Source organism: Sabethes cyaneus, chromosome 3, assembly GCF_943734655.1.
Source record: "Sabethes cyaneus chromosome 3, idSabCyanKW18_F2, whole genome shotgun sequence".
NCBI classification, from domain to species: Eukaryota; Metazoa; Arthropoda; class Insecta; order Diptera; family Culicidae; genus Sabethes; species Sabethes cyaneus.
Window position 1 is genome coordinate 131,890,000 of NC_071355.1, and position 13,928 is coordinate 131,903,927.

General features: G+C 37.1%; 1 protein-coding gene across 3 annotated transcripts in view; it reads right to left on the bottom strand.

Annotated features, from left to right (window-relative positions):
* The window catches only part of LOC128744253 (sushi, von Willebrand factor type A, EGF and pentraxin domain-containing protein 1), a 119,046-nt gene that overhangs the window by 16,016 nt on the left and 89,102 nt on the right, over window positions 1-13,928 (bottom strand). For all 3 annotated transcript variants that reach the window (XM_053841110.1, XM_053841109.1, XM_053841111.1), the window contains exons 16-17: window positions 3,593-3,957; window positions 3,072-3,535 (exon numbers count right to left, since the gene is read on the bottom strand). In XM_053841110.1, coding sequence (XP_053697085.1) covers window positions 3,072-3,535; window positions 3,593-3,957 — 829 coding nt within the window. The remainder of the gene's footprint in view (window positions 1-3,071; window positions 3,536-3,592; window positions 3,958-13,928) is intronic.

Sequence of the window (13,928 nt, forward strand, 5' to 3'; positions counted from 1 at the left end):
CGATGTGATCAAGTTAATGACTATCTTTTCATGAAAGTACATTCAAAAGAAGCTTAAGTTTTGATTTTCACGCAAAAATAATTATCTGAAGCTAAGCTAAGAAAAAAGCGAAGTATAATAATAATTTTTCTGAACTCTTGTTTTTCAAAGATGCTAACTTTTGAACGCATGGTATTAATATCAAAATATCAAAAAAATCTTCCCCAAAAAACCACTAAAAAACCCACTCAAAAAAAAAAAAAATATCAAAAAATCTGCTATGAACACATATTTCATATTGTCAGTTCAAAACAAGTTTCGTATGTGGCTCTGAAACCCGAAAGTTAAGGCCAACCGATTATAAAACTAAATAAGGTGTTCATCAAATAACATAAATGACGCTTACAAGTATTTACGCACCCAAGGAAAGAAAATATAATTATTCTACGCAATACATTGTGAATTTTACTGGCAAATAAGGATTTTGAGGAATACGGAACGGATATTTAATAATATAGTCAAGTTAATTATAGATGTTCCTGAGAAATTAAATAATGATTATTGTGGCAGTAGAAAGGCTAGGTCACTCCGCTAGGTGGATTAATTCGGGTTTTTTACTAGTAGGTGACATTAATCTATTTCTAGTATTGATTAATCTCCCCTAAAGTTAGAAAATTCCTTTCTTACAATTTTTTCACTAGGGAATGTTATTTTTGGTACAAATTATTTTTTGTATGCCATGTTTTTTTACTTTTAGGTATCATAAATGTTTTCTATTATTGATTAATTTACCATAAAGTTAGAAAATTCCTTTCTTTGATTTTTTTCACTGATGATGATGATGGTTGATCGTGATGATGATGATTCGGATGATGATGATGATGATGGTTTTGTTGATGATTTTTTGCTTAATTGAATTTGATTTTTATTTTCTTTACTTTTTTTCCATGGAGCAGGGAAAAGCCCTGCTGATGATAATGATGATGATTTTGATTATGATGATGATGATTTTGATAATGATGATGATGATGATGATGATCATACCACGCAACATTTTAAAAATTAAAAATTGCTGCCATTATCTGCATTACTCGCTGATAAAAATATATAGGAAAGGAATTTTAATTCTGTAGGGAGATGGATCAGTATTTGTCATGCTAGAATCATCTAACGTGAAAACTATGACATTTAAATTTAAAATAAACTATTTAAAATAAGGCCATTGCAAATAATTTCAAAAGTTTTTGTCACCCTCCCTCCTTGGAAATTGGCTTGAAAAATCAGGGGTCACATTGCGATTCTCGTTTCGAGTGATTTTGGTTCGTTTCGCCCATTCGTTTAACGTGGTCGAAACGAACCAAAATCACACGAAACGAGAATCGCAATGTTACCCCAGGGGACAAAAAAAAAAATTTGTAGGGTATGAGTTAATTTTTTTTCATAAAATCAATTGGCTGTGGGTTCTACAGCCTGAAAAACTTGAAAAATGAGTGTACGAGTTGATTTAATGCTTCTAGCACGAAACAAAAATGGAAATTCGAACAACGAAATTTTCGAAAATCGGTCGAAAAATTTTTCTTTCGTTTTTGTCCTTTTTCGTAGAATTTTGCATAAAAAATAATAACGTATATATTAAAAGCGAGAATAGATATGGTTTTCACGCTTAAACTTTAAATAAAAATGCCTAAAATCAAAATTTTTTTTTTGCTCGATTAAAAAAATCTCTTTGTTTTTTTTCACCCCCCCCTTCAGTGGCCCAACACCGGAAGGACAAAAACTTTATAAAATATTTGTAATGGCCTAAGTGATTTTTTTCACCCGGATAATCGAGTCTAAGACCCGGATAATCGAACCCCGGTCAATCGAATCCCCGGATAATCGAGTCCGAACTGTACTACCGAACATTTTCAGTTCAATTACATAATATTTATATCGGTAAAGATTCAAAATAAAACCGAATAAGACTAAACCAAGAGGATCCAAAAAAAGAAGTCTATTAGGTATTAGCATGGCTTATGAGGATTTATGAGTTTGTTTACATTCTGGCAACACATAAACGATCTTAATTTAATGTGGGAAAGTAAAGTTGATATAATTAAGCTAATCTGCATCTGGAAGTGAAACAACAATGCTCTATCGTATGGGACAAGCAGATCATAATCGTATTTTCGAATCATAATCATAAATTAAATCTCGCCAGAATTGGATACAGCTACATATTCAACTGCATTGCGTTACAATTCTGCATTACTGCGTAATTGCTCACGAATTGTGTTTCATGTTAGCTAATTGTGCTTTAAAAGTAATCTGATTTTGGCATTTTTGGATGAACCACTAGTAAAAACATTGTCTGTGGTTGCCTTTTTCATTGCTTTAACGTTGCTGTTATATAGTATAACAAAGGTAAAAAGATGGTTGAAAAAATAAAATTTTCTCTACTTTGTCTGAAAAAATCAAATTGAATGGAATCAATGAATCAAATGGAATCAAATTGGATTAAGTTGAATGTTCAAACAATAAAATCGGTTCATGAACAAGGGGTGATTTAAAACTTTGGCGTACTTCTCAAGCACATTGATATCTGTATTGGTATAGGTTTAAACGTCGTAAAGAATTTTCAACCTGTTGGGACGGGAGGGTTTTGTTTCTTTTTTGTAGAAGGAGCCCACAATAAACAAATGATGTATTTAACTATCGTGCCTGCATGTGAAGCAAGGTAATTATGTAGAAAATGCATCGGAAAATTTGACCATGAAACCTTATATATATTTTCGCTATTAAGCGTATAAAAGATTGTTATAAATGTGTTACTATAAAATTGCTGGACATTTTATCTATCCAACGACATATTAACAGTTCGTTCAGTAGTATAGTAGCTAATAGCATTTCAAATCTTTCATTTAAATGTTACATTTCTATTTTCGTTTTCACAAGTGCTAAGTAGGTAATTTTCTACAGCTAGGCTATATAGGTCTATTCGATGACTAGAAAATCGTTTTCGTAATCTACCAGTGTTATAAAAATATTGGGTTCCTATCTCTGGTAAAAATATTTACTGTATTTATGTTAAAAAAAAACAAAAGAAAACTTACTGCGGCTGTCGTTCTCGTACTATGATTTGGTGGACACTGTAAGCAGAATGTTTGTTGCTGTTCTGGCTGGTAGAAACCTTTCCCGCATTCTACACATACATTTACTGTTCCATTAAGGTATGTTCCCGGTGCGCATACCGGTAACGAACATTCCTCAATACTAGACGCCCCCACCCGAGGTGTTGTTCGTCCAATTGGGCAAGCAGCACATGCTGGATGTACTCCCTGTGTCCTGTAAGTACCCCTAGTGCAGGACTCACACTTTCCATCGACACCGAGCTGCATGCCGGATTTGCATTCGTCTCGGCACTCGGATCTTGAAGTTGACTCTTCTATTCTTGTAGTTTGTCCTAGACCGCAAATCTCACAACTAAAAGAACCTTCATTCGGTTGGTAGAAGCCATAACCACACGGTTGACAGAGCCCTGTATCAATATCCAGATATTTTCCTGTCGGGCAACGTTCTGCAATTTTTCAAAAAGTTAGGCAAAATTAATGTGTTTCTTAATGTAAGTCCTTACCTTTACACTCTGCGGCTGACCGTGCGCCGGTTATAGATGTCACTCCAGTCCGGCCAGCAATATTTGGACAGCTTTTACATTGAAGTTGACCAATTTCTGATTGATACGACCCCTTTGGACAGGCATTACAGATCTTGCTTGTTGTGTTAAAGTATGTGCCTACAGCGCATGGAACACAATCTGGAACCACCACTACCTGACCAACAGGGCATGCATAGTCTGATGAAATTGTCAACGATGCAGCATCGGCGAATGTATTGGGTAATATATCCTGAACATCAAATTGCTCATCCTCAAGAATAAGTTTTTCTAGCAAAGAACGAATATCAGATCTTTCTCCACTTGAGGAATGCTGTACTGGATTACTAAAAAATATAAAAAAAATGAAAATGTTTAGTTTAAAAGTAATTTCGAATACATTTCTAAATGTCGGGACAAAAATTTACATAAAATTGATAGTTCATTTCAGGCTGTTCAGAACAAAAGATCTGATTCCTAAATCTGATAGCCAGTTGTCCATACAAAAAATGCCCCAGATAATTATGAAATGATTCAAACAAAGTAGTTGACCTGGGAAGCATTTTGGAAAATTTTCAGATCAATACACGCCATCTTGAATCAGTAATGGCGGTTAGAGTGAATTTCTTTTTACGCAATTTACTCCGAAACCAATTATCATGAAAATCTGAAAAAAAAGATAGATGTTGATAGATGCTCACTGCAGAACACATTTCCACTATTTTTTAGAAATTTTCCGATGCGAATATCACAGTAAAAAAATCGAAAATGTTTTTTTCAGTATTCCAAAGATGGCACCGCCCTTTTTCCCATCAAAAAATTGTTCAATCGAATGTATAAATAATATATTTTTTTTTATTTTTAGAAAATGTGGATGGCTATAATTTGTCGACCAACATTTGAAAAGGGCGGATAAGCCAACTGTCAAACAGAACGAGTGAGAGTTCATTTTCCTATGCTGCTCCATCAAAAAATAACTCTCGCTCGGTCTGTTTGACAGTTGGCTTATCCGCCCTTTTCAAATGTTGGTCGATATTTGTGATATAATCTGTGTTTGGACGTAGTATTGGAACTTGGTAGCACTTTATGAAAACGAAAATAGAAGTGTAACGTTTGAATGAAAGATTTTACATGCTAATAACTACTAAAATACTGAACAAAACTGAACAATTTATATATCGTTGGACAGATAAAATGATCAGCAATTTCATGGAAAGGGTAGGAGAGCAGTTTTATGAAGGGCGTAAGAGGGGGGGCTCCTATACAAATGAAACACAAATTTCCTCAAAACTCGAAAACTAATCAAGCAAATGGAACCAAATTTGGCATGTGGGAGTTTAAGAATGTAGGATTTTTTTAGGATTTTCTATGGCGTACTGAGACCCCTTCTTCTTCTAAGAGGTTGGGTGGGGGGTAGCTCCCATAGAAATGAAATATAATTTTCTTCATAAATCTCGATCTAATCAAGCAAATGGAACCAGATTTGACATGTGGGGGTTTCAGAAGGCAAGAGTTTTTTCTATGGCGAATTGAGACCCCTTCCCTCTTTGGGAAGGGGGGCTCGCATACAAATAATGTACAAATTTACTCATAACTCGAGAACTAATCAAGTAAAAGGAACCAAATTTGCCATGAGAGAGAATTTTTTCTATGGTGTAAGAGGGGAGGGGGGCTTCTAAGAAGGGGGGCTTCCATACAAATGAAATACAAATTTCTTCATAACTCTAGAACTAATCAAGCAAATGGAACCAAATTGGACATGTGGGGTCCATTGGAGGCATGAATTTAATTTATGATGGTTTGAGACCTCTCACCCCTGTGGGTGGAAGATAAGGACTCTCATACAAATAAAACAAAAATTTTTGCGTATGTGCCATATTTTCTGCTATGTAACAAGCGGTAAACTGTGAAAATAAACTAGTAAAACCTTCTTCGTTACTCGGACGCCGCTAACTTACGTGCCTGTTGCCCTTCATGTCGAAAGAGCAAGACATTCGAATGGCACATCATATCATATTTGCGATGAACATGCTTTGGCTTTAATGTTATTTGTAACCAATGGCCCTTTTAAAGACCACAAGCGAGTTAAAGTAAGATTATTGAAACATGTCGAGCTGCGCATAACCATATTTAATACAATAATCTGAGGGCTGGTCATTCATTACTATTTGTAACCGAGCGTTACAGGATCTTTTGGTTTTTTAATATGTGCTTAAATGTTTTTTAATGTGCTTAAATGTTTTGTTTACATTTACGTTTCTAGGGTTATTGTATGGATTGATGGATGTTAGTAGGGTTAGTTAAATGGAAAATTGTTATTTGTTAAAATAGAACAGTTAGGTTAGTGAAATAGTAAAAAAAAATAAATAAATATTGAATTAAAAATTGTTAACACACTAAACATCGAACACTTAACACAGTGGGTACAAGTGGGTGGTGCAACGACAGCCACCGATAAGTATCACAGAAAAGCTAACGGGTGAGGAAAACTGCGCGAAATATGCGGCCATATGCAGGGAAAAATACGACGAAAAGGTTTCGTGGTGGTAAAAAGCCCCCATTCCTTAGATAACATCTGGTTGTCGTGTGCGAAAGACTTAAAATATTTTAAGTAAGAACAAGTGCTAGTAGTGAGTGGTTGAATTAAGTTTATTCAGGTAACAATTGTACCCTGAAAACGGAATTGTCTGTCCGTATTACAATTGGATAATTATCGTCCATTGTCACCCTCACAGGACCTTTTTATATTCCACGATTTTCTTGGTACGTTTTGTACAACCGTTGAAACGGTTTAAAGGAACAGATCAGCACACGACCGGCCTAGCAAGCCCTGGATGCTCGCTACGTCTAACCCGTCAAGGACCAGCGGCAGTCCTCTGGCCTTGGGCCATAATCACTAAGGAGGACTTTCCCCTCTCGGCACGGTCATTCCGGTATCGTCCTGGGCCTGTCGATCTTCGCCAACGAGGGAAGACCAGATCGGTACAACTAGCACCAGGCACGTCTGAAGTATAAGCGACGTTGTCAGCAGCAGTTTTCCCAATGCAGCACGTGCATTCCGGATATTCCCAGCCCCTCCCCGAGCAGTAAGCAGTCGAATTATCGACCAGCAGAGAAGATACTACAGCAGCGGCAGCGGTACGTACCGGTTTTTCACCCATCACCCACACCCACACACACATACACACCCACAATAGAAAAGAATAAAATCAATAGTTTTCCTAATTCCAATCTTTTCAACCTCCAAAACCAAATTATCACAATAGTCCAATTTAAGAAAAGTGAAAGTCGACTGCACGTTTGTTTGCGAAGCCCCTCTGTTTACCCAGTAGTAAGCCGATCCTGAGACCATAGCTTTCCCGGTACAGACAGTAGCGATACATTAAGGAACCAGTTACATATATTTCAACTTTTAGGAAGCACACAAGAGATTTTTAAAAAAAATCTCTATGTCTCAATAGTTGCAGGCGTTGTACTTATGAACCCCCGTCCACGTATTTTTAAAGCAACCATTGCATTCAATGAAGAATTGAATTTGAATGTATAAAACATTCACTTAAACAATGGCATTCCCAGATTCTTATAAACATACATATGCTAGAAATACAGTTTACATTAGTCTTTGATCTAATGATCTGACATAGTCCTACGTCACCCTTTCGTGTAACCTTCAGGGCTGTATACCTTGTAGTTTTTATTAAAAATGTTTGTGATCGCTTACATACAATGAAGAGCATAACAAAATATTGCATGAATTTCGGAGTGGAATTGAGCGAAACACAGCCAAAATAAACGCCATGTTACAACACAACTTCACATCAGATACACAATCACCATTACCATAATCAGCTGCTCACTGTATAGGTTACACGAAAACGCCGTCGTATGCATGAGGAAGACGATAGTCCTAACAATGCCATTCCAGTTGTAAACAAATTCGAAGGGACTGTAGTGGACCAGGCAAATAAATAAATAAAAATTATTATGGGAACTTTGAATAAATCACAATCTGATCTTTTTCTGCTATTACAATACTTCCCGTCTTCAAACTGTCGTCTTTAACCGATACTGAGAGGCTTTGGTCAGAAGGGAAGAAATTTCGCCTTCCGAAGCATGCTCTTCTTCCTCACGCGACTAGTAGCTATATAATAAACACTGCGTATGGAAAACGCTCATTCTGTTGGCGACTTTTGGAACGAACGCAACTAAGCAGTTAGAAGAGCGAAAAGGAAACGGGAAAGCCTCTAGAAGCTACGGATAGGAAGCGGTTTTTGGGAAAAGCAGGCGGCGTCGAATGAACGATAGGTTTCGTGTCTCAGGATTTATGTGGTCATCCCAGCGAAGTCAACACACTCGTCCATAGGAATAACTCTTCGGCTCAATAATGTTAGGCTACGACAGGAACGAAAGAAATTGCTGCGGATATAACTATTCCACTGACTGCTTCCCAACGAGAGAAAAAAAGTTACAGAAATTGCGGACCTAGTGAAGATAAATCTGAACACCGAGGAGACTGCAGACTGTAGACGTTACGAAGCTCGTTCCAAAAAGTAAAAATCTTTCTGAACTCACCTTTGTGCCGTTTACAGTCGGCATTGGTTTCCACCTGAAGGAATTGGCCCTTCAAAGCTCATGGCAGAAGGGAATTGTTTTTCGTGAATTTGACACTGGACTTTTAAGGTGAAATTAGCAGTCATCGATTCTGCCAATTTCAAATGCAGTTTTTTTGTTTGAAACAAAAATTCTGTTCATGAAAATCTATTCGCTGTGTTCAGATTGACAAGAAGAATGCAGTATTTATATTTTTACAAACAGAACCCCGCTTTTGGGTCCAAAAACTGCTTCCGAAATTGAGCTCTCCGACGAAAACTTAATGACTGCTAGTTTCCCGTTAACACGAAATAATTTTCGCACACACACCATCCCGGCCCAGGATTCCATGCAATAACGACGCGCTGATAAACGAACACCACACGGCAGAGCAAATTCAAACGACTGAAACGATAGCAGCTGATAACCACTCAACGGATCCACCCGCCCTACGTACATTGACCGTTTTCTATCAGAACACTAGGGGCCTACGAACCAAAACAAACGATTTATTTCTTGCTCTCGGTGCGTGTGATTATGATATCATAGTGCTGAAATGTAGGAATCAAGTTACGAAATGTAACTTGTTACACGTACCTAAATAACAATCTAAATCAAACCACGTTAGAAATACACATTGGCGGAATTAGGGGGGGGCTAGGAAGGGCTAAGCCCCCCTAGGAGAGATTTAGCCCCCCCTAGAAAAATTGATTTGGCCGACCAACAAAATGGTCGAAAAAAAGTTCTGGGGCTATAGCTCCCCCTAGAAATGAGCGCTAGTTCCGCCAATGGAAATACATTTAACAGACATAATTTAAAATTTGTTTAATAACTTAGTCACAAACGTATTTTTTGCTAGCGGTCGCAAAATGTCAATGAAAGTCAAGTCCTCGTCGTAACGGGACTCGCTGGAATGTGTCAAAAGCAAAAATAGGGCGTTCCTATACACGAGAGACGAGAATCATTTAAGGCGTTTAAAAGTCTTAAAGCTTATAAAATGTTTAATCCATTTACTCCCACCGTCGCGAAAATGCAACGCACTTTCATTCGATTCTAGAGAAGGCCCGGTTTAAGATATCAACTTGGACCCTAAGAAACAAGGAAAGATTGGAAAAAAATCTAATCGACCTGTATTTGCTCAAAGATCAGATGTTCAGGTATCAGGTATCTTGCTATTTTTCAGACAGTTAAGGCAAAATGCTCATAAAACTCGATTTCACCTCTATTAACGCCTGAGCTATCAATCAGTGTTAGTAAGAATCGGTTGCTTGCCAAAAAAAACTTTGTTTCATAATTTTGATTATTTTTGTAATTTTAAGATAGGTTCGAAGCTTTGCGCTGCGAAAACGCAACGCTAGGAAGTAACGATACTCAAAATTTGCAACGGGAACGTTTGTTTTCGTTCGTTCGCTGCGGTGTAAATCTTATCTTTCGCTTATTTAAAATATTCCGGAAACATTATAAAAGTTTACATGACATAGAATTCGCAGCTTCAAACACTGATGGCAGATGGAGAAGCCGTTGTGATACGAGCGTAATAAAATTGTTAAAGTACCTTTGCCTCCGGAATATCTGGAGGAATTGAGTGATGGCAACGACAGTATCATGGATCCAAATTTAATGCTACAACCTTTCCGGAACGTGTTGGTAGGCATTTAATCATCTGCGATGACATGCATTTAGCATTGAAACTGCATACTATGCGTCTAGTGCAAAGATGGTCTCCAACCCAAATGTTTCGATATCTTTCATAAAACATAACAGGTAATACTCTAAGTCGTTCATTTAATCTTTATTAATACTCAAAATCACCAAAAAATCCCAAATTTGATTTAACGGTAAAAAAGTATGAAGCATTTATATGCATAATAATGGAGGTATGCAGAAACGGTATACCTTTAACGCCCAGCGTTGCGTTTTCGCAACGTAGCGTTGTGGGACACAAGGTCAAAACTAAAAATACATGTCAGCGGCTTTTTCTTAGTTACCTAAAAGAGAATTATCCTGACTCGACTAGTTGGTTTTGGCAAAAATTTAGGGCTGGAAGAATCACAGCTTCAGTTTTCAAATCCGTTACACGAACCAGTCTTAAGAATCCTTCTATGTCGCTAATCAGGAGAATTTGTTATCCGGAGGATTTTGTGTTTTCAACAGCATCTACAGACAGGATTCCATGTATACCAAGCAAAACCTTTTCTGGGAGCATCTCCTGATGGAATTTTATCATGCGACTTCTGCGGAAAAGGTGTCATTGAGATTAAATGTCCGTTTTGCCTTCGTGATGGTGCCTCTCTGAAAATGTATGCAACTAAAAAAAGCTCTCCGCTGGTTTTGGATGGTGAAAATTATAAGATGGATACAACTCATCAATATTTTTACCAAATTCAACTGCAAATGTTTATTTTAAATGTTACCTTTGGAGATTTCGTTGTATGGACCAAACACGACCTGGTTATTATAAGAGTCGTCAGAGATGATACATTTTTAAAAAGCCAATTGGCGATCGCTGAATTTTTCGAAGACGTCATTATGCCTGAATTGTTGGGACAATACCGTTCTGATTCAAACTTCGAACACTTAAGCTATGCTGAAACTTTCTTCAAAGAAAAATGTTCGAAAACATCTTTATTCTACTCCCATAAATGGTTTAATAGCATGACAATTTAATTATTTTCTTCTTAAAATTTGAAAAATGAGGATAAAATGCTAAAACGCCGATATTAGCAACTCCGCTCCAATGCTCTTCATCGTGTCCGCGAAAGCCGCGATCAGCCAACACATAATCCCCTTCCTGAAGCTTATCGAGAATCCCATAGTTTTACGTTAAAAATTTGTCGCTTGCTCTTCCTCCGTACGCCTTCGAAATAAAAATTATCGCGCCATTTTATGCTATTCCTATTAAGTAAATACTTTATGGTATGAGCATGTTTGTAATTAGACCACATTTGTGCGGATTCCAACACTCGGGGTGGTTTCTCCGTCAAGATTTCGAAGCAATCTATGATTACAGTGACTTCAATCACCAAAATGCTGCGGGAAACAATCAGGTGTCATATTGTTAATTGTTTCTCGTGTAGGCCAAGCGATCAAATTTTTTAATCTCTGGTACAGCACGAAAATACATTTATCAAATAATGTTACTGTATAGCTTATTGAAATGTCAGCCATGAAACTAAGCGAAGTGAAATCAAGGTTTAGCCTGACTCTTGCTAACGTCAGCACAAGTATTTGGAAGCTCGATTTTTTACCATCTGGTAGGTATGGTTTCAAATAATTGAACAATAGTTGGAGTGTTCGGTTGTTCAATCCAGTGAAATACTTCGCTTTGAAATCACTCTGGCCAAACTCATCCATATTTGTGGCGAAAAATGGCAATTGTTTCGCTTTCTTTTGCTCAAGCTGTTGTTTTAGCTCCTTCAACTCAACTTGCAGCAACGAAATCTGGTTTTGCAAATTCAAATTAGATTCGTCGCGAGCGGGAGGGTTGGCAGTCATAGACACAGGCTGACATGCTTTCTGTTAGTTTCGAGAAATCAAGCGTTGGTATCTATCCATCGAATTAATGGCACGTGTCGAGTGTATCCCAGTAGCAAGCTAGGTACCCAGTCCGGATGATCCTTATCCAACAGGCTGGCGCTTCTTCCTAAAACAGGCCGCATTTATTTAGCATGCTAAAGATATATCGCGTAGCTGACCCTTACCTCCAACAAAATGGCGGTAACAAACAATGACGTGTTTCAGACTCTCGGCTCTCAGGTCCTCCCGTTTCAATACTGTTAACCATTTCTGCTGTCGTAATTTGGATAATTGTATCCTTTCTTGCGATCTGTGGTCGATTGCAGGAAATCGACAAGAACCGACACCCATCACGATCTCCATGAACACCGCATCCGACTACCGCACAAGTTTTAGGCATTATAAAAGAATTTTAATTATCATTCTTGCACAAATATTGATTACTTGCACTTGCAAATTATTCGCAAAATCACTTTCCGTACACAACGAACGGCAAAACGCAATAAAAACCGTAGGAAAACACTTTTTGCGCGATTTCTGCACTTTTTACTTTAATGTTACCGTTCAATTCGAACTGTTTTGATATAATGTGTGCCCCCCAGAAGTCGCATATGTGTTAGTGTGTAAAGCCCTATACTTACCTTTTTTTTTCTCACGCAAAACCCTGAACAATATCAGCAACACTGGCAAGGCCAATAGAGATGAATGATTGCAATGATTTTATTTGTGCCATCTATCTGCCGTCTAATTCTGATTCCGAGCTTTATGAGATGCATTTGGCTTGCGTTCAGCAACTATCTTTGCTTGCCAGGAATCGCGATAAAATGATTGTGTTGGGTGATTACAATCTACCACACTTAAGATAGGATTTTGACGTAAATATGAATTGTTTTACCTTTGTTATACTATATAACAAAGGTTTAGAAATTGGTCGAAAAACGCGAAATAGAACCAAGGCCCGGAGGGCCAAGCGTCATATACCAATCGATAGGGTTCGACGAATTGAGCAATGTCTGTATGTGTGTGTGTGTGTGTGTGTGTGTGTGTGTGTGTGTGTGTGTGTGTGTGTGTGTGTGTGTGTGTGTGTATGTATGTGTGTGCAGCTCATTTTCTATCGCCTGTTTCTCGGAGATGGCTGAACCGATTCATCCGCTATTACTTTTGTTTGAAAGGTATTTATACCTAGTATGTCAACATTCAGTTGTTTCGTGGTACGACGTTTCGTTTAAAAGTTATAAGCAAAAATGTGAAAACTACGTGACACGGTTTTTTCCGGAACTACACAACCAATTTTAATGATCTTAGTACCAAATAAAAGCTCTTGCTATGGCTAAACTTTCTACCAAGTTTCATCGAAAACAAATATGCAGTTTAAAAGTTACACTTAAAAAACCAGTTTTGACAAGGTCCAAATGATCGCCTGTTTCTCAGAGATGGCCAAACCGATTTTTGCGCTATTAGTTTCATTTGAAAGGTAATAAAACCGGATAGATCACTATTGAATTGTTTTTTGATTGGACGTTTAGTTTGAAAGTTATGAGCAACCGTATACACCACACCAAAATTAACTATAATTTATAATGTTTTTAACCAAGTTAATTTGCCTAATTTCAATTATTTTAATGTCAAACGAGAGGTTTTGACACTACGAATATATATGCAAAATTTCATAAGAATTGGTTTTTCCGGTCAAAAGATATTAACCCTCGAACACTCGCGCTAACTTTTGTAACATAGTTACTCGCGCGCACAATAGCCCAAAACCAAAGAAAACGTGCGCGCTAGATTTTTGACTAGGAAAACTTGGTTTTAAGTTTATCAAACCTTTGGAAGAGTTTTTTGAAATTAAATGCTCTATCGTCTGGTAGCATTTAAATTTTGACTAATCCCCCTAGAAGTAAGATAAAAAAAATATTTTTCTTCAGTTTCAATATAACACATTGATGTGTTCTGCAAAGTTTTAGCGCATATAATTACAAGAAATTTTGCTGCAGACAGTAACCTTCTATCTCTTCAGCGAAGATAGAGAAATCTTATTTATTGTAAATGCACTTGTAAAATCAATTTTTCTACTTCGGCTCTTTTTGTAATTGTTGTATGACTTTTTCATGTATTACAAAGTTGTACAAATAGTAAAATTACACAACTTTACTAAATGTAGTATACCTCTATGTCTGCTTGTTTAGGATCTGTAGAACTTTGATTATAGAAA